Below are 22,392 nucleotides of genomic sequence, written 5' to 3' on the forward strand. Positions count from 1 at the left end.
TCTCTATTAAAATACATGAGACCATGGTAAATCATTTCAAAGCTGTTTCCACCTAAAAGGTGACTCTACCTGGTATAGTATGGTGAAAAACAAACAAATATGTTAGAGGGAAGATAAATAACCTCGAATAACCTGGTTGCATTCTTTGTGTGTCCACACTAAACTGATGTTTTAGTGAAACATCTTTTAATTTGTAGCAGGTTGAGGAATACCATGAAACCATTGGGGGAAGGTATATTCATTTAGGAGCATTAGTCACAAGATTTTTTTCTGCATCATCAGCTCTTATTTGATCTCTCCCATAACAGGTTTTTAACACGCATACATGTTCATCACAATTATTGGAAGTTTGAAAATAAAGATGCTTTATCATGCCATTCTAGATTATACTTGTGGTTTTATTTTCATATGCTATATCCAATTTTAGTACCAGTGTGCAGTTATTTTCCCTATCTCTTATTTCCAGTCATTCAGCCTTGCTTCTTCCTTCTGTAAGTCTTTAGACCTACTCTACTCATTTTTCCAGTTCTCTGTTTGTCCACACTCTTTCTTGTTCAAGTTAAAACAAACTATCCAAAGCTGAAAGTATGGAGCCTCACAGATATATCCTCATGTACAGAAGAGACATGCACACATGCTACAGTATATTCCAGGCTTAAAACTCCCCTCAGTCTCTTCCTGTCTTTCTTGTTCTCTCAGTGCCTAAGCCCAGGTCCCCTGGCATCTCCCTTATCTGGTTACTGGAGAGTCTTAACAATGTGCTCGGAGACACATGAGGAGGAGGAAGAGGAGAGGGTTTGTAGTAGGTGGAGAGCAGCGATGCAGGGTGACACAAATTATGTGGATCTTCACCTGAACAATAGTTTCAGGTGGCCCTATGAAAACAGATCCTGCAACAGTGTCCAACTGCAACCTGGTTTCACATGAGGGAATTCTTTTGGCTAGTTGTGATGCTGAATGTGTTTAGGTGAGGTATTTCCAAATCATCAAAAGATCTTTCATTGCAGTGGTCTTTCCCCATTACATATTTATACTTTTGTTGTCACATATCTGACCTGAAAGTGAAGAAAAAGAAATTTTAAAATGAAAAAAAGGTATCCAAACCAACCTGCCCCTTTGTCCAAATAGTAATCAATCATTCGCCCTGTTAAATCACCAGTTAACCATGATTAACCACACTTTTTGCCTGAGATATACACACTGCTCAAAAAAATAAAGGGAACACTCAAATAACACATCCTAGGTCTGAATGAATGAAATATTCTCATTGAATACTTTGTTCTGTACAAAGTTGAATGTGCTGACAACAAAATCACACAAAAATCATCAATGGAAATCAAATGTATTAACCAATGGAGGCCTGGATTTGGAGTCACACACAAAATTAAAGTGGAAAAACAAACTACAGACTGATCCAACTTTGATGTAATGTTCTTAAAACAAGTCAAAATGAGGTTCGGTATTGTGTGTGGCCTCCACTTGTCTGTATAACCTCCCTACAACACCTGGGCATGCTCCTGATGAGACGGCGGATGGTCTCCTGAGGGATCTCCTCCCAGACCTGGACTAAAGCATCCGCCAACTCCTGGACAGTCTGTGGTGCAACGTGACGTTGGTGGATGGAGCGAGACATGATGTCCCAGATGGGCTCCTTCGGATTCAGGTCTGGGGAACGGGCGGGCCAGTCCATAGCTTCAATGTCTTCATCTCGCTGTGACACACTCCAGCCACATGAGGTCTAGCATTGTCCTCCATTAGGAGGAACCCAGGGCCAACCGCACCAGCATATGGTCTCACAAGGGGTCTGAGGATCTCATCTCGGTACCTAATGGCAGTCAGGATACCTCTGGCGAGCACATGGAGGGCCGTGCGGTCCTCCAAAGAAACGCCACCCCACACCATTACTGACCCACTGCCAAACTGGTCATGCTGAAGGATGTTGCAGGCAGCAGATCGTTCTCCACGGTGTCTCCAGACTCTGTCACATGTGCTCAGTGTGAACCTGCTTTCATCTGTGAAGAGCACAGGGCGCCAATCCTGGTGTTTTCTGGCAAATGCCAAGCGTCCTGCACGGTGTTGGGCTGTGAGCACAACCCCCATTTGTGGACGTCGGGCCCTCATACCATCCTCATGGAGATGGTTTCTAACCGTTTGTGCAGACACATGCACATTTGTGGCCTGCTGGAGGTCATTTTGCAGGGCTCTGGCAGTGCTCATCTGGTTCCTCCTTGCACAAAGGTAGAGGTAGCAATCCTACTGCTGGGTTGTTGCCCTCCTACAACCTCCTCCACGTCTCCTGGTGTACCGGCCTGTCTCCTGGTAGCGCCTCCAGGCTCTGGACACTACGCTGACAGACACAGCAAACTTTCTTACCACAGCTCGCATTGATGTGCCATCCTGGATGAGCTGCACTACCTGAGCCACTTGTGTGGGTTGTAGAGTCCGTCTCATGCTACCACGAGTGTGAAAGCACCACCAACATTCTAAAGTGACCAAAACATCATCCAGAAAGCATAGGTACTGAGAAGTGGTCTGTGGTCCCCACCTGCAGAACCACTCCTTTATTGAGTGTGTCTTGCTAATCGCCAAATCGACAGCCAGACAGTTTGATTTCACAGAAGTTTGATTTATTTGGAGTTATATTGTGTTGTTTAAGTGTTCCCTTTATTTTTTTGAGCAGTGTATATATAGATATATACCTAAATACAACTTAAATGCTGTGGTATGACCTCAATCATGCCTGAAATCCCTCAAATTATAGAGAAGAGCGAGCCGCATTCCTCTTGAGTGATGTAAGACTCATTGTCTGTTATCACAAATGCTTGATTTTTATGTGTTTGAAACTAAGGTTGGCATGGCTTGTTATTGGTTTTAAGGGGGAATTACTTTCTCATATAGGGCCAGGTAGGTGTGGATAGCTTTTTTCCCCAATTAAAAATTACCATCTGAAAAGTGTATTTTGTTTTTATTCAAGTTATCTTCCTGTGCTTTTTTTAATTTGTTGGATGATCTAAAATAAGTACAAAAGCAGGAGAAATCTGTAAAGGGGCAAATACTTTTCACAACACTGTATACCCTGTTTCTGTTAGTACTGTATCTTGATCTCTGAAGATTAGTTTTCTGCCATATTTTGTCCTAATTGTGATTTTTATCTCCAATTTAAATTAATTGTATCATGGGATACATTTCACACAAAAGTAACTTAATGAATGCCAATAGGTTTCACGTGATTGCTGAAAGTCTGAAGTTCACTTTGAAGCAAAAGGTCCCCCAGCCACTCCTGCAGACAGGCTACCTTCCTGGTTAGATACATATAAAGATTCATTAGAGCTCAACAAAGAAACTTATTATGTGGTTGATAATTTGTATGTTCCTAGGTGGATGCTGTTGGAGTGAAACAATGAGGGGGTGGGTGGATCTACCAAAGTGCTCATGCTTGGAATGAAAAAGTAGGTACCTTTAATAGTCTACTTGGCTGAGATATAAGATATCAAGCAGTTGCTAGGTTACAGGTCAGTCCAGCAAAGCTAATGCGAATGGTATAGAGATTTCATAGAGTAAATGATATCTCTAATTTTAGAAAAATGTGATAACTTCATAGCAATGCTCAGCAGGAACAACAACCATGGAGATGCCTCAAATGCAGCTTCAGTCTCCAGATACATGTGTCATTCACCATAAAGTAAATACGTGATATGTTCACACTCACTGGGGACCTTTAAATGTATCCTCTGATTGCAGCAGTAACTATCCCAGTGGTGGTCATTTCAGGGATAGACTGCAAGCCATTAGCGAAGGTTTAGGAGCCTCCTCCTTTCCCAACCTTTAACTGATGGCCAGGTTTTTTACTTGCTGTCAAATAATACATTTTTACAAAAGCTGGTTTTGGCTTTGTAGTCCAAACCACTGGTCATCTAGGTAAAGCACTTTGATTTTAGTTTCATCAGACCACAGAACATGCCTACAACATTAAGGTGTTAATCTTTAAGTGCATTTGCAAACTGTAATATTTCTTATGATCCCAGATTATTGGCTATTTCCACTCAGTGGCCTTTTAGCCCATATCAGCACAGGACTTGTTTCACTCCAATGACACTCACTTACCAACCTCAGTCAGCATCTTTACAAGATTTTTTGATTTTGTTCAGGAGTTTATTTGCACATTTTACTCCACAATATGCTCATCTGTGAGGCACAGAACCCATCTCCTTCCTTAAAGGTATGAGGTCTGGGCATTCCCATGATGATTCCCATGGCACTGTCAGGCATCTTAAGATGGTACCCAATGATAAGCAGACTTGTAAAAATCCACAATTAATTTCCGGATTTCTTGGCTTATTTCTTTTGATGTATCCGTTATGTCACAAAAGGAAGCAGTGTGTTTGAGGTGTTGCTTTACATCTCCATCTTTAATTTAATATTTGATTATTTTATATGTTCGAACCAGTGCACTCCTAGACTACAGGTCTACTGGTTGTTGCAATTTCTAAAAGTATAACAGAGGGCAGGTCTTCCCTTTCCTTAGTAAGGTCCCCTCTTGAGGAGCCAACTCCCAGGCACCCCTCTACTTTTAGGACTAGGCTTACACCTTTTCTTTATGATAAAGCTTTTAGTTAGAGCTGCCCAGGTTATCCTGCACTGTAGTTATTTAGCTATTGGCTTAAGTCCTGGACATATGTTCCATCTCTCAGAGTGTGATGTCATTCTGTTCTCAAGGCATGTCCTCTAAATATTCATCTAGGATGAGCAATTTTTACGTGTACAGTCCAACAACTATCATATGGTTGGTCACCCCCCTTGCCCCCATCACCCTCACCATTTTCCAGCAAAATCCCATTAGATAAATAAAATCTAATTCTCCATTTTATGTGTAGAAACATCCCAGAGGTGAACCTGCTATCTAACAGTTCATGAAATAAAATTGGTGGTGTTACCTATGACTATAGTCATCATATGGTGTTTTTGCCATTTAAGAGGATTGGACACTCATTTTAGTTTAATTCCCAGTGAAAAAGCCTCCACCTGAATAGTGCAATATTGTGTAAAAATGTATCAAGTTTACCTGATAGCATTTTTGTATATTTCAACTAAACGCAGCAATCTGTGTCTCTGAATGTTTTTGTGCCATTAATCCCCAATGAAAAGGGATTTTTTTTGGACACATTAACAGTGCAATATGATATTCCTTTGTGTTGAAATCTCCTGAAAATGTCACCTTTTTTTTCCACCAGATGTATATATCTTCTCATGCACTGTAAATCTAATAATTACCTTTATGGGATGGGAAGGTTTACCTTTTAGTTTATTTTCTTTAAACACTTGTCACTAAAAATGGCATTAAAGTATACAAATGTATAGGATAAATGAATATGTGTTATGTATGGAGATGTCTGAAGGTAATAATGGCATTCATAGACAATTTAGAAAAAATGTGTTCATATAAAATATTTCTATGGCAATACTTGAAAGAGCACATTTCGTGCCCAAGGACACAGATGGAGCACAAAATGAAGTGACCGCAGTGGGTTAATGTTGGTTAATAATAACCTCCATCAGCAGCCCATGTGCATAATTGGTGTGATGCAGAACAACATTACCTCTCCAACCCCTGAAAAAGTAGTTTTTCCAACTCACCTACTGCCAGCCCTAGTTTTGCTTTTAGTCTGTTTTTGCCCCACACCTTCCAGTAGCAACTTGACAGCCAGACAGTGGTTTCACTACCCACCCCAAAATCCCCATAACTCTCCTGACAGAGAGTTTGCTGCTGTGACAACCAAAGTGCTTCTAACATGAATTTTCACAACAGATGTGCTGACAAATAGCACAGGGGTGTCTCAGTCTGTAATTGTGCCTAAGCCATTCTCCTCAGTGCTCAGACTGCATAAAGTGAGGACTGGCAGAGTGGTTAGGCTGGACCGTACCGTATGTGAGCCCTCGCTGCCTCCAGCTCCCTGCATCCTTCAGCAGCTGGCAGACTGAGCTGCTGACCGGGCTGACTGCGAGAGGAGCAAGTTGGGTTTTGGCTCTGGCTTGAGGATGGAGTAATTAGCTTTGACACAGCTGACGAGTTGCTAATTAAATGTTTATCTGACTCTGGCATCTGTCATAAAATAAATGTCTGTGAGCTGCCTACAATCTGTGGATTATCCCAAATTACTGGGGTTGGTCCTGCTTTCAGGGAGACAGTGCCTGTGCAGAGCATATTTTGAGCAGTCCAGTCATGCATAGAAAAAGCACCTTCTTTGTGCTTTTAGGAGTGTACTGGGATCGCAGTGGCTATAAATATCCCTGTCCACACTAAAATCTGCATTTATTTATTTCATGTTTTGAATATTAATCTTTAAGATCCGTTACAACACAGGAAATTTTTATGTTTTGGGGCATTTGTTTCTGTGGATCATAAAGTTAAAATAATTGTGTATTAAAATCTGTCCTGCTTTGTCACCTGTGGGAAGTTATTTGCCCCGTCTTCTCTTCCTTCTCACCTGTTAATTGAAAATTGTCAATCTGGGGACAATGGGACTTAGTCAGCCTTGTTACTGGTGAGCACTCTGTAAAATAAAAAGCAAAATAACAATCTAAAAAATACTCTGGTATTTAGCCAATACAAATAATTTTTGCAATCCTAACTGACCTAAAGTAGGAGACGTTTAGTCTGATCGACTGTCAGGCAGTGAGATTAAAATGGTATGCGTCTTTTTATAAAGTGTATTGCTATCTATTTTTTTACTGTATGGATGTTGCATATGTGTTTTAGGTAATTCAATTTTGGCCTAATTTGTTAGTTCTACAAACATGACTTAATGAACTCTGTGGCATGTGGTTTTGTCAACTTAAAGTTCAATTTTCCTAATTGTATTGTCATAACACCAAAAAGCATGGTAAAGAACAACTGACAGCTCCAAGAACTTGCTTAATCATCCAAAAGGGATGTTGCCTTTTCATTCTATGATTTAAAAGTTAGGAATTTAACTGTAACACCTACTCACAGTTTTTCTTTGTGTGTCACTCACTATGAATTTATTTTGCTAAACAGCTCTCCCACTCAGCAGTATTAATGTAACCACATGGAGCTTCTGCCTGGGTCCTAATGCCAGCCTACCTCTGTAGTACTACAGGAAATGACAACAATGATAATGTATTTTGAGTCTTACTTCTTCATGTAAAACACATTTCTGCATGAGGCTTTTTTTATTAAAAAATACAGGTCCTTCTCAAAATATTAGCATATTGTGATAAAGTTCATTATTTTCCATAATGTAATGATGAAAATTTAACATTCATATATTTTAGATTCATTGCACACTAACTGAAATATTTCAGGTCTTTTATTGTCTTAATATGGATGATTTTGGCATACAGCTCATGAAAACCCAAAATTCCTATCTCACAAAATTAGCATATTTCATCCGACCAATAAAAGAAAAGTGTTTTTAATACAAAAAACGTCAACCTTCAAATAATCATGTACAGTTATGCACTCAATACTTGGTCGGGAATCCTTTTGCAGAAATGACTGCTTCAATGCGGCGTGGCATGGAGGCAATCAGCCTGTGGCACTGCTGAGGTCTTATGGAGGCCCATGATGCTTCGATAGCAGCCTTTAGCTCATCCAGAGTGTTGGGTCTTGAGTCTCTCAACGTTCTCTTCACAATATCCCACAAATTCTCTATGGGGTTCAGGTCAGCAGAGTTGGCAGGCCAATTGAGCACAGTGATACCATGGTCAGTAAACCATTTACCAGTGGTTCTGGCACTGTGAGCAGGTGCCAGGTCGTGCTGAAAAATGAAATCTTCATCTCCATAAAGCTTTTCAGCAGATGGAAGCATGAAGTGCTCCAAAATCTCCTGATAGCTAGCTGCATTGACCCTGCCCTTGATAAAACACAGTGGACCAACACCAGCAGCTGACACGGCACCCCAGACCATCACTGACTGTGGGTACTTGACACTGGACTTCTGGCATTTTGGCATTTCCTTCTCCCCAGTCTTCCTCCAGACTCTGGCACCTTGATTTCCGAATGACATGCAGAATTTGCTTTCATCCGAAAAAAGTACTTTGGACCACTGAGCAACAGTCCAGTGCTGCTTCTCTGTAGCCCAGGTCTGGGGAATGCGGCACCTGTAGCCCATTTCCTGCACACGCCTGTGCACGGTGGCTCTGGATGTTTCTACTCCAGACTCAGTCCACTGCTTCCGCAGGTCCCCCAAGGTCTGGAATCGGCCCTTCTCCACAATCTTCCTCAGGGTCCGGTCACCTCTTCTCGTTGTGCAGCGTTTTCTGCCACACTTTTTCCTTCCCACAGACTTCCCACTGAGGTGCCTTGATACAGCACTCTGGGAACAGCCTATTTGTTCAGAAATTTATTTCTGTGTCTTACCCTCTTGCTTGAGGGTGTCAATAGTGGCCTTCTGGACAGCAGTCAGGTCGGCAGTCTTACCCATGATTGGGGTTTTGAGTGATGAACCAGGCTGGGAGTTTTAAAGGCCTCAGGAATCTTTTGTAGGTGTTTAGAGTTAACTCGTTGATTCAGATGATTAGGTTCATAGCTCGTTGAGAGACCCTTTTAATGATATGCTAATTTTGTGAGATAGGAATTTTGGGTTTTTATGAGCTGTATGCCAAAATCATCCGTATTAAGACAATAAAAGACCTGAAATATTTCAGTTAGTGTGCAATGAATCTAAAATATATGAATGTTAAATTTTCATCATGACATTATGGAAAATAATGAACTTTATCACAATATGCTAATATTTTGAGAAGTACTTGGAATCTATAAATATTATTATCAGAATTATTGGAGGGGGCTTAGTAACATTTTAATTGGCCTTCAGTTTCCCTAAAATGTAGCTAACAATGTCCACGGTTAATTATTTTAACATGGCTGTAAAAGGCTGTAAAATGTGTTTATCACATTTTTGTTAAAACGTGTTGGGCCTAAACATCTTACTTACAGTTAATAACTTTAACAGTATTTTCAGTTTGTATGAATGCAGATTAATTGAACCTGGGGACTAATGCTAAGGGCTTGTCCCAGAGGAGTTAAGATTGAGGCGCACTTCCACTGTTTTAACACAACTCCAATCTCAAAAATGTCATAGCAGATAATATGCAAGTTCTACTTTATGAATCTTTAAACCGGAGTCGCATTGGCATTGGATGGGAAATGAAGTCAGAAGGTGCTGTGCTGCCATTTATGTCTGTGAGAAAAACATACAGAAAACAGAATATCTAATGACAAAGACAAGTCTTTGTCATCACACAAGAAAATCTCTATTAGTGCACTACCTCTAACCTCCATTTCCTATGTAAATACTGATTGGCTTTTGTGTAAATAACCATCAACTGCACATGTTACCTAGGTTACATGTTTTAAGATTGTACAAGTCCACAATGTACAACACCCCACTTGAACTTAGCCATTAATCTAGATTTATACAAAATTAAGATCCTATGAGCAGCTTAGCACTAGTATTTTATTTTTCTTAATATGATTGTAAATAAATTCAGGATATAAGTAATTTCCTATTTGGAAATACCCATTAAACAGTTTTTTGTGCATTTAAAGTTTATTATTGATTTTTTTATATCTAGGCAATCGGTGTGGATCTGAAGTATTCTGTGTGTGCTCATAATAAAAATCAAAACATAAATAATTGGTAAGGGATCCCGTTGCTATAATTAAACTTTACAAAGGATGTGGTTCACCTGTGGGTAATTTTCACAACTCACCTGAAAAGTTTGAAAATTTAATCAGAATGGTCTGAATAGGAACAATTTTCAAAAAGAAAAACAAATAACACAAAGATCTCACTGAGCCATGTTGCATGTTTAGAAAAATATGGATGATTTTATTTGACCCTAATTTGACAAGCCTTGTACTCTGTATCCAAAAAAAAAATAAAAATCCAGTCTTCCCATATCAATGGAATACAGTTTACATCCAAACATGAACGTGGTATATCTTTTGTTAGTAGCACATTCGTTCAGTGCTTGTCCAAACAAGTTTTCAAAGAAACACAGTAATTATCCTGTCAGTTACTCGGTTAAGTGGGTTTCTATCTTGATCTCACAAAACATTGATGAGTTATAGTTGTTTAGGATCTATTTAAAACAGACAATCTAATACAAAGTTCATCCAGTACAGATTTGTCCATGATACGGCTTCTAGGATAGCTTATTTACAATTGTCTACTGGAAGCAAAAAAGGAAACAAATGTCATTGTTTTAAAAACAAAACAAGCTAGCCATCACTATTGAAATTCAAAGATAAACCAAAACTGAATATTTTCTATTGAATGTGCTTTGTAACCCACAAAACCACTTGGTATTCAGAAACGGAACATCTGTCAAAGGCACCAAATACAAGTGCAGAAAACATCCATTTCAGTTTCTTGAGATTCTCTAGAACTAGTACTTAGATGGGGCGTAAAAATATTATTTTTATCCCTTTATTTTATTTCTTTATTTATATATTTATAATGATGTAACAGGCTCCCTCATGTTCATTGCCTGTGATGGTGTTGTGTTGCACAACAGAAGTCACAGAGGAATCAGTTCTTGTCTATAACCATGCAAAGCCCTTTAAGATTTGCCAGAAAAAGTCACAGATTTGGGACAAAGGGGATTGATAAAGGCTTAAACAGACACAGTCAATGTTTCCACTAAAACATATACAGAGGCCGGCCATAGACTGTGGACAAATAGGTTTATCCAGAAACTGGACGTTATATTAGACAGGTTAACTTGACAATTCCCAACCTCACCCCTTCTACAACCCTAACTGGCTCCAAATCTTGCTGGGCATGCTTTGCAGTGTACAGTGTAGTTCATTGTTCCGGTCTCACAGTAAGCTAGTGGATGATCTTGGTCCTAGAATCTTCAGTTAAGGAAAATTAAGTCACAACTTCCTACTCTACAAGGTGGCAAGTGTAATCATGTTCTGCAATCAACCCCACTGTCTGGTACAGCGGTGATTCTTCCAGCACAGTTCAGGTTGGGGTTGCTGTTACACAGTCACTTCAGTCTTGCTGCCTGTGCGGTAGTGTTGTGGCTGTTGTTGCTGCTGGTGGTGCTGTGGGATATAGTGGAGCTGCTCCACAGTGTGAGTTCGTCTAGAGGCAAAAACTTGCCTCTTATTTGCTGTCTGGTTCATGGCTAAAGTATTGGAATGCACAGCTACCTCTGTCCCTGGTGCCCCGCTGCCACCACCACTGCCACTACCACCGCCACTACCACCATTGTTCGAGGCACTTGGATGGGAGTGCATTTTGGTCATCTTGTAACGATCCATTAGTGGAGTGGATGGGGTGAACACGTCAGTGTGCAAGATGGTGCGAGAAATTGACTTGTCACTGCCGCGGAAGCCACCAGAAACGCTGCTGACCATGCCACGCTTCAATGACATCATCAGCTTGTCTGGCGACAGGAGAGGATCTTGGGACAAGAGTCGGTCTTGCGAGTACAAGCGGTCTTGCGAATAGAGGCGCTCTTGAGAGTAATGGCGGTCTTTTGAATACAAGTGCTCCTGGGACAGGAGTCTATCCTTGGAATACATGCGATCCTTGGAGTACAGGCGATCTTGGGAGGTGTGACGGTCCTGTGGTAGAAGACGCTCTTGGGAACGAAGACGTTCAGCAGACAGAAGCTGTTCATCTGAGAGAATTCGGCCTCCATAGGGGGACATGCCCTCAGGAGACATGTTATAGTCCTGATGTGGACCACTTTGTGGGACCAGGACACGGTCCTGGGACATGGCTCTCTGGACACGGCGAGGCCTCTGCCTTTGCTGGGATTGCTGCTGTGTGGACTGTGACTGAGTGGGGACCTGGGAGATACTGGACTGTGGGGGCTGGTTTTGGAGTTGCTGTTGTTGCTGTTCCCGATGCTGGAGAGCAAAAATATGACTAAGGTGAGTTTTACTCACAATCTGAAACAGTTTAGTTGAAACCTAGTGATAGATATATATAGCTTTGAAGGCCTTCAAGTGTAGCAGTTTAGAGCCAGCACTTATACTTCAAACTTCAGAGAACATGACCTCATTTTAAAGACTTCTCAATCAAATCCAACCCTTGTGCACCCACCTGTTCTTGACTCATTTTGAGAACATGCAAAGGAAGAGTGCCTCTTGCTGCCAGGTCAGGCAGGTGGCGCTTACGGGTGTAGTAGTCATCAACTTCTTTATCTGCTACAGAGGAAATGATAATTAGAAAAATAAAAAGAGGCAAGCGGTGAAGAGAGAGATCCAGGATTTGAAAGAGCAAGAAAACACAGGAAGTTGTTTGAACAGGAAGGAAAAAATTGAATCAATAGGAAGTGTAGAACATTGCACACAAGGCAGAGAGTGATGTTGACAGACCCATCTGTGTTTCACCTTTCCAAGCTCATGAAGGGGAATAGAAAATAGAGGAATTGCATATTACATGCTAGGCACACAACATCCACATATCCAGGCTTCATTGGGAATGCTACAGTCAGCCCTGGCTGTGGAGGGGAAATTTTTCAAAGGTCATGTGAAAGTCTAGAAACAGGTATGGTCATTACATGGATGGAAACATACAGGCACTTTATACAAACATGCTGGAATGCCACTTGTTTCAATGCAAAGACAGGTCATCCTTGAGAGCTGCAAGAGGTTTCATATTACTGAGCCGTTGCCTCTTTCCTTATTTATGTCCGCAGACAAGAAGACATGCATTTATAGGACGATCAAAGTGACAGAAACACATTTGGAGGCAATCAATTGTAGAACAAAAAAAGAAGGTCATGCCACACAACAAAAATACATGCATAAAGACTCATCACTGAATTACAAACATAGTGGCATACATTCATAAACGTTGGGCCAGATGTCTTGTCAAAGAAACATTGAATCACTGTCCATAAATGTCAGAGAATAACTGGTACTGTACTAAATTAGGATGGAAGTGGGAATAATTAATGAAGAGCTGCTAAATGACTTTTGTGCGTGATGCTATCTTCTTCAATAATGGGTGCAAAAGTGTTCATGCCACCTGTCCATATTTGATTCAGCCAAAATCCTATTTGGCAAGCCACAGGCGCTCGCTGCAAATCGATTCATTATGAGAGATAATAAAAACAAGATGTTCCTTTTTCAAGCATAATAGTCAGCACGATTTGGGCAGGGCAATGCAAGCTCATCAACCATATTATAATGGAGTGAATGAATAACTTGAGATGTATACTGTCCTACATGGCAACAGTATAAATGGTTTTTCTTCAGTTTGATAGCAATTTGCATTAATAAGCAGAAGCATTATTTTCTTTTATTATCCCAACAATGAAACCGCTGCTCTATCTTCCCGCTCGCACAATCCAGTATGATCCATCAGCATGCACACAGTAGTTAAGCAACAAAAAGAAACAGCAGAGCCTTTTGGCTATTTGCTGCAACAAATAATTTGCTTTGGAAGCAGAAAGAAAGTTAGCAAGACTGAAGGACACTGCCTGTGGAAATTTGTACGCTTTCAACACTGTCTCTGTGGTGGGCTTCTGTTGTCAAAATTTAACCTATTTTGTTTTGTTTTAATGCCCATCAAAAGCTGTCACCTTAATTTTTGCAACCATTCTTCACATAAAGAGATGATAATTTGCTCTGCATGCTGCAAAACCATCTTACACTTTAACCAGAAACGGTTCCTGGCAGCTGCTGCTGTGTGTGCCTGTGACCAGATGAGCTTTAGATTGTCATCCTTCACTTTGAACACATGCCAGCAGTGATGTTGTTCAATCTTGATGAGATTACACAAGCCTCAAAAAAAAGTTGCGCTTCACTTAGAGGATATCAGGAGAGGAGACCTCATTACGCAGCAGAAATTCAGTGTAGCTCCTCTAAATCAATACGAAACCGAGCCTGGCCGGTGCTGGGTACAACACATCACTTAATGCACTTCTACACTCTGAGAGAATAGATGGCTGCAGTCTTTAAGTAGAGACAAAAATCCAGGAATATTAATGACTCATAGTTTCTTTGAGATGACTCTACTGATTTTTTGATGGATCAGAGCTGAGAAATAGATTTCTCATGTAGATTCAAAGCTTTCTTGATTTACTCTCATATTTACTCATTTGGGAGCAGCAAAATCGTCTGGTGAATGTGCATGAGTACTTTTGTTAGATATCCTCAAAACAGCAGGCAATTTAAATTCTTCAGCTAAAATACCTTAAAGTCCCCCAGTAGCTTCCAATCAGAAGTCAGGGAAGCACACATAATGCGTTTTTTTATTTATTTTTTGCAGATTTATTTTTTGTATCATGCAGGCACCAGGACTGGGATCCATCTCTTGCATTAGTGCAGTGAACGTGGACCTACTGAGTTTCTTCAGGGATGAGAACCGGCTGAGGTCGGCTTTGATGGCCGCCTCGTAGGAGGGTGGCAGATGAGACAGGCTCTGGAAGGAGCGCGAGAAAGACAGGTCGTAGGGCTCCGTCTGCGAGGTCAGGATGCCACTTATCCGATTGTTCTCTGGAGACACATACGTACATATACAGACAAAGAAGAGGAAATAATGGGCAGGCTGGTTTCTTCGGCTCCCTAACCCAAACTCCTTCAAAAGACACCTAGCAAGGATGAGACCCCAGGCAATCATCACAGACCACCTGCTGACGTGGAGGGAAACAAGAGTATGCTGATGGAAGTGCTGAGGTTTTAGTTATACAAATATTTCCTGGAGGCAGATGTTCTCTAAAAATACTAACTATAATTATAGAGAAATAATTAATGGTTTAATCAGTTCCTGTCGGGTGGGGTAACTCAGTTACCCATGACATATTTTTACATTTTGTTACAGCTAAAAGACTGAAATATATTTTATTGGGGTATTACAGGATTGACCAACACAAAGCAGTGTGTGTCACAGTAGAAGGAAAATAATTTTTATTTTGTTTATTTAGCCCCTTCAATATCCCTATATAAATTCAAGTGCGACTAACTGCCATCAGAAGTCGTGTCATTAATAAACAGGGTTCACCTATATGTAAATTATTCTCGTAGTAATGCAGCTGTTCTGTAAAGATCACGTAGCTTTTTGGAAAAAGGATCATCTAGACCAAGAACACACCAGAGAGGTTAAGAAAAAGTTGTGGTAATGCTAATTTTTAAAGACGTGCTTTGAACAATCGCACAGAGTGATGCTCAAACCATCAAAGAAACTGGAAACAAGAGGCACACCTGTCCACCTAAAGTGATGGGCCAGTAAAGAAGAATATTAATCAGAGAAGCAGCTAAGATTCCCATGGTACCTAGGGAAGGGCTAAAGAGTTCTGCACCCCGGGAGGGAGAATCTGTCGACCTGTCCTACCTTTCGGCAGGACAAGAACCAAAAATGTATAGCCATTTATTTCTGTGTGTCAATCCATGACCACAGCCTACTACAGTTACTGATTCAATGTGTCCATAATATCAATGCCTGAGAGGCTAAAAATTTCATCCGGCTTAATGAGGATAAGAAAGAAGTGACGTTTTTGGTCCTTAAAATGAAAGGATAGAGATCATTGCTCAAACTATTTGTAAAAAGATAGTGTTTAAAATGTTGCTATTGGTCTATAAAGAACTAAACAGGCTTGAAATCTTCAGGTCGTTAGAGATCTGCTTATTCAGGACAAGAATTAAACAAGAGGGCAGCATTTAGTTGCTATCTTCATTAGCTTTCGAACAAATGCGTAGAAACTGTTGGTTTCATTAAATTAGGACTGAAAACATTTTTGTTTACAGCAGCTTTTAACTGAAGAGTCTTACTAATAAACTGTTTGCTTTATCACTAATAAGTGATTGAAGCATGAGGTTCAATAATATCCGAAATTTAAACATTTGTTTCTTTTTATGCAATAGCTTGATTTTGTGTGAAGAACTTTGGAATGCCTTTTGTGTGAATTTTCACACAGTCGTGGTAGACATACCAAGGAAAGAACTTGTCCCAACTATTAACCCAGAGGAGTTGATTTTTACTTAAAAAAGAGGGATGAAAACGATTTAATATGCTCCTTCCACTTTTATTCTTTACTTTGTATTGGTCCATCACATAAAATTCCACAGAGATACACTAAAGTTTGTAGTTCATAGGGTAAAATTTTTAAGGGGTGTGGATAGATTTGCAAGCCCCTGTACATAAATGAAATGTGTGGTGAATTAGGAAATGAAACATTTTAGAGCTGGCTGTACTTAACATTTTTTTTTTATATTTAACACTCCCAGCTTTTAGCTTTGACACAGCTCCACAAATTTGGTTATTTCACAAATTTAGCCTTTGAAGTTCAATTTGTGTCAAAATGTCCTTTACATCTAAGAACCTGCTCTTCAGAAACAGTTGCACATCTAAAACTCCAGCTTTCTGTTGGTGTTGGTGGGGCAGTATAGGTGGAAACATCACACACTCAGTGAGCATTTGGTGTGGGACTGACTCGACAGGTGAAGTGGTGGCTTGATGTGAGAATACTGCTCTGAGAAGGAAACAAGTGGAAAAAAAACAAGACAATACACGAAACAGGGTTGTGTGCCTGAGAGTGACCCTGCTTATGACAGCTTTGTGATGTGATCTGGGACTAGGCAGGGAGCAATGCCCAGACTGACTGTTGTTGAAACAATGTGATATGGTTTCAGGAAGACACTCGGAGTGGGTTGCAGGCGGGAGATATGTCTGAAGGACCCAAGTCTTCTGTTACTCTTACTCGACTTTTTATCTCTGTTTCACACACATGCATGTGCACAAACATCCGGAGTCTGTCTCATTTACCTCCGTCTTCCTCACTCTGTCAATCTTATCTATCCCACCATGCTGCCACCCACTTTTCTTTGCTTCTTAATTCTTTCTTATCCATCCAGTATTCCCTTCTCCCTCATTTTCTTTCTGCCTGCTTATATAGCTCACTTCCCCTGTGAGCCCCGAGTATGTCACAGTGCAGAGCAGCAGCCTGGGTGTGGCTGTAAAGCTGCCTTCATTGAATAGAAAAAAAAAATGGGGCTTTGGTAAATTTCTGCAAGGCGGAGAGCAGAAGGGTCAAATGTGCTAGGGATGATGATGAGACCTTCTGAAAGGAATAAAAGTTGACTGTAATACAAGAAGGAGAGAAAACTGGATGGGAAGCTTGATGAAAAAGGGCACAAGGGTGTCAGGACGGTCCTGGGAGCTCCAGGGAGAGGGGGTCTGAAGGAAGTGAATGATTTGTGAGAGGAGTGTCTGCAATCCTGCATCAATAAGGAAGACCCATACTGTGGCATGCTGTTAACTTTCAATAGCAGACACGTTTAACTCCTTCATCAAGATAGATCAGACACTACAACGACACAGACCTGGCTCAAATAGTCCGAGACTTCTGCGAATTATCAATTTCACACAAACCTTTACACCATAGAACTGAAAATTATATTTTTACTGCCAACAAATACAATCAAAATATCAAAACCAAGTATGAAGACTGTGGTATAAAACCTGTACAGTGCTTTGTCCCCAAAAGTTGTTTGGGGCTTAACTTGCTAGGTCGACGGATTCCACAGTTCAGTCGGAAGAATAAAACGTATTCACCATATGTTTCTGCAAACCTGGTACTTGTTTGGGGCTAATGTTTACAGGCCAAAACAAACAACCAGCATCATCCTCTCTGTACCCTGACCTAGATTTTGCCTATTATTATGTGAGCAAATAACCTTGAACTCACATACTGTAGAACTGATAGGAGACACAAACTGAAGTGTCTATACCAACCAGAGATGGTCTCAAACTCATCTCACAAACAAAGGTGAGTTCCTTTTGACTTACTAAAATTCACTATTATGCTGTAAATATGTTATTTACCAGTAACCCCAATTAAAAGACCTGTACTGATTGAGTTGGGATGAAGACTTATGTTGTACAGTCAGGCCTGGATGAAGTTAGGCAATAAATTATACCCTGATATTTATAGAAAGAAGACCAATACAATGTTGAACTTTTTTTCTAATTAATATGTGAAAGTCTAATATTCACATAATTACAGGGGTGAAAGTGAGCCGGTACGGTCCGGTACTGTGTACCACTAAAAGATTCTGCGCCGGTACGCAGTACCGGGAAGAGGGAGGAACGGCTGTCTGCTGTGAAGCCGTCATCCAGAACCAGTTATGGCTGCAAAAAATCACGAGCACACAAAGAACATCAGATCACCTACCAAAAGCCAGTCTAAAACATAAATATAGCTTTTTTTCCCCTCATTCCAAATTGTTTCTGAACTGTTCTGCTATGCTGGAGCTTCAATGCTCTTGCTTTCCTTCTCTCCCCTAGGAGCTCGAGGTTTTTGTGAACGGCTAGTCTTTAAAACGAGCATCGCTACGTTTAATGTCTGTCTGCTCGCTGCTAAATACCCCAGTTAAAAGCAAAGGGAGAGTAACTAGTTGTGTTTCATGTTATTTTGCTGAATTACAACACAGTACAGCTCGAAAACACCGCTTATGACCAGAGATTTCAAATTCACTACACGAGAGCACATGCGCGCTTACCCCCAAAACAGAACGGTTACCAAGGAGATTGGTGCGTTTGATTTAATAGCCTGGGAAATTTTACACAGGTGGTGCACAGACATACAAAAATGGCCCTTGCATTAGGACAGGACGAACAATAAATCACTTACCATCTACAGACTTTCAAATAAAAACCGCAAAAACAACCGAACTTTCAAATTTTTAATTTAAATGAAATCAAAACTTGCAGAGAACAATAACTTATTTGCTCAAAGAAAAGACGGAAACTGAAGATGAAACGTTATGCATCAGAAAATGGTTTATCATTGTTTCATACATGGCAGTTTTTTAACAATTGATATATATATATATATATTCTACATTGTCAAGTTATTCTAATTTCTACCTTATACAGACAGCCTACAGTAAGGTAAAAAATATATGTATGCATGCATATATGCCCCCAGTGCCTCACCAGCCCCCCCTCTAGCTCTGTCCATGAGTACCGGCAAGAATTTAAAACTACTTTCACCCCTGCATAATTACCTAAATACATCAAGCATATGGATTTAATGTACCATCATCCCATGTCAGGAGCTAATCTGTTGGCTTTTTCTGCTTTCTCCTCTCACATAAACTTATTTTATTGTTAATGAATTCCAAATTTGGGACATCTGTACAAACATGTAAATAGACACCCCAGTGAATAAAGAAATTACCTAACTAATGCCCATTAATATTATCATTGGCTCCAAATTTTAACTGCAATGTCTGCTTAAAAAAAAACAACACGCAAACACATTCTGATAAGTTTTTTCTAACATTTAGATTGAGAGTTATTTTTAGCCGTATTTCATAATTGCCTAAGCCATTTTTTGGCAAATATGACTTAGGCAATTATGTTATAAAGTTAACATTATGTCACTTGTACAGATCACAGTTAAAGTGCTGCACTGCAGGACAGACTAAGGCAGAGAAGATGTTGTTCTGGTGACAGTTATCAACACAACTTAGCAACAATTTATCTTATTAAAAAGCCTGGTTACACCTTAGGCCTACAATCAGTCCATGCTTATATGCAGCTAGGAGTCCTCTTTAGGAAGGCCAGTACGAGTAGTGCTGAACAGTTTTCTTTTAAAAACAAATTCCAAGATGGTAGAAAGCCCAATTTTATCATATCAGTTTTAAAGATGGCTTCTGCAGTGTTTACCATGCATTATTTTTCAGATATGAGTAAATGACCAATATAAGGTTGAGTAATAACTTTTGACTTTATCCATTCTTTAAGCAAAGCTAGGTGGCTGAATAAAATTTAATTGCTATTTTGCCCCTTACTGAAAGATCAAGTTCACAATAGGCATGGGGTGTGTACTGGTATTGAAATATTAATATACTTTAAACAATTGCTGTTCCAAAACAGCTAATTGTACATCACACATTCCCACAGTTTTAAATATTTTTTGTAAATGTTTTGGATGAGACTGCGGAGAAAGACCCTGAATGAATACAGCAGCCTCTCTATGTGCCACTTTTCCTTCAAGATAAAGAAAACATACAGTCAGCAATTAAGAAATATCTCTGGTCCTGAAAAGCAAAGATAGTCAGTAAGTGGAAACTAACCATAGTCAATATCTTATACATATTCTACTCAATCGTACAATTTGTTGGCAGTAAGAAAGAGATAAACCACAACTTAAAACTTTGGCTTGCATTGTGCATTTGCAATCATGTACAATATTATACTAATGGAGCAGAGTATTTGAAACCCACGTAGCAAACCATAAAAGTTTCCTGTCACAGTGGGCTCAAACAGGCTTTCAAATCTACTTAAATCAGGTCTGAAAACACACCAGCTGATGTGGGAGAAAGGAAGACAGAAAAGTGAGGATTGGTTTGTGGAGGATGTACAGTATGTGTGATAAATTGGAGTGAATAAACAGTTATATCAAATAAAATATGTATGACTGACTTACCACGTCTCAATGATCGGTGAGCTACCAAACCCAAGTAAAAACAAAACAGCAAAACGAAAAAGATTTCAGAAACATGTTGATGGTAAGAGAAAGAACACACTGCACACAAACCTTCTCCACATTCAGCATGACCAGTGCAGAAAATCCTCCCACAAACAATTATTCTGATGAAATCAGCCTTTGCCTCCAGAGGCTCCGGTTCTGGAGTCTGTGCCCGATTTGCCATTTTGTGCCTGTGATGTGGAGCGTTGTGCTCTGGTTGTGTCAGTAGTGGGCCGCAGAGAGGGTTGGAACATTGGGTTTTATCTAGGAAATACACTGCATGCTGAAATGCGAAGGATTTCACCCAGACTGTGATCAAAGTGGCCATGTTAGATATGTTGTTGAAATGGATTTTTCATGTTTCCCACAGATCTCCATTTGTTCCCAGTGTGTGGCTTGCTTATCTGGGTGAGTGTGTCTACACCATGTGGTCAATTATGTCAACAAAAGAAAGAACTATTCTGGCTGCAGACTTCATGCACAGTTCCTGCATGCTTAAAATATTTCTAGTTATTTTATATTTTTAATGAGTTATATAGGAATAAAATTAAACAAAAAAATCTGAGTGATTTGATGATAGAGAAGGCAGGGAATATATTTAACTCATTCCCTCTTTCCTGTTATTTCTGGCCTTGTCTGCTACTTCTTTAAATATGGCAGTATGTAACCCTAAACCAGCCCTGGCACTTTCATAAGAACGATTTAGACCTGATAGCTGAATGACGTCAGTAAAAGAAAATAAAAGCATTCATGGTGTTGCTTCTCTCGGGCACTATCAGGTTTTGATGATAACTTTTGTTACTTGGGATAGCAGCGAGCAACAATGAAGATTCCACACAGCCTATCAACCCCACCATGGGATGATCTGGAAAAAACATTAAGTTGAATCTCAGCCAATTGCTTTTCCTTAAAGAACAGAAGAAATGGTGGCTAAATCCTGCTCAGTGAAAAATGTACATGACCGTGAGTTGTAACACTACTAGGATTCAATCTCCCTATGATTCAATCTCCAACAGAAAAGGTACATTGATTTAACAGAATGAATTCTTACAGTGCCTTGTTAAAATATTCATATTCATTTAACTTGAACATCTTTGTCACATTCTGTAGAACCGATTATTAAGAGTATGTATAACAAACTTTGGGGTATGTTTTTATACTGTGTATGTTTTTATCCAAACCACTGCACTATGGCTGTATGTTTAAGGTCTTTGTCCAACTGGGAGGTGAACCTCCACCCCAGTCTCAGGTCTTTTGCACACTCTAACAGGTTTTCTTCCAGGATTTCCCTATGTTTATCTCCATCCATTGTCCCATAAACTCTGACCATCTTCCCTTTCCCTGTTGAAGACAAGCATCTCCACAGCCTATTGCTGGCAGCACAATGTTTCACCGTGGGGAGGGCATGGTCAAGGCGATCCAAGCTGAGCCACACATAGTGCTTTGCATGTAGACAAGAAAATTCAGTCTGGTCTCATCTGACCACAGAACCATTCTCTACATGTTTGTTGTGTCCAAAACTGCATATGGGGCTTATAGTGGCTTTCTTTTAACAATTGCTTTCTTCTCAATTCCATTTAGGCTAGATCTGTGCAAAACACAACTAATTGTTGTTCTGTCAACAGATTCTCCCATTTGGGCTGCAGATTTTTGCAGCTACTCCAGACTAACCACGGGCTGCTTGGCTCTTTCTCTGTTTAATGCTCTGCTTCCATGGCCTGTTATTGTATATGGACACCTATGTCTTGTTGGTTTTGCTTTTGTGGCATATTTGAGCACATTCAACTGCCATACTTTACTAGTGCTCTTGGAGATGTTTAAGGTCTGGGTAATTCTTTGTACCTGAAACCCTGCTTTATTCTTGGCTTGTTTGTTTCATGATGCTGTTTGTTTAGCAATGCTGTCTAACAAACTCCTAAAGCCTTC

General features: G+C 40.1%; 1 protein-coding gene across 11 annotated transcripts in view; it reads right to left on the reverse strand.

The window, feature by feature from the left end:
• Window positions 1-9,829: 9,829 nt before the first annotated feature.
• Window positions 9,830-22,392, reverse strand: part of LOC124875241 (protein shisa-6) — a 96,457-nt gene continuing 83,894 nt past the window's right edge. For 3 of the 11 annotated variants that reach the window (XM_047377272.1, XM_047377269.1, XM_047377267.1), the window contains 2 exons: window positions 12,087-12,187; window positions 9,830-11,890 (listed from right to left, as the gene is read on the reverse strand). In XM_047377272.1, the coding sequence (XP_047233228.1) occupies window positions 11,012-11,890; window positions 12,087-12,187 (980 nt within the window). In that variant the 3' untranslated portion in view covers window positions 9,830-11,011. Of the gene's footprint in view, window positions 11,891-12,086; window positions 12,191-14,335; window positions 14,489-20,424; window positions 20,446-22,392 lie in introns of all 11 variants that reach the window. The other 8 variants (XM_047377270.1, XM_047377268.1, XM_047377266.1 and 5 more) reach the window with 4 other exon arrangements.

Source organism: Girardinichthys multiradiatus, chromosome 10 (genome assembly GCF_021462225.1).
Source record: "Girardinichthys multiradiatus isolate DD_20200921_A chromosome 10, DD_fGirMul_XY1, whole genome shotgun sequence".
Classification (NCBI taxonomy): Eukaryota; Metazoa; Chordata; class Actinopteri; order Cyprinodontiformes; family Goodeidae; genus Girardinichthys; species Girardinichthys multiradiatus.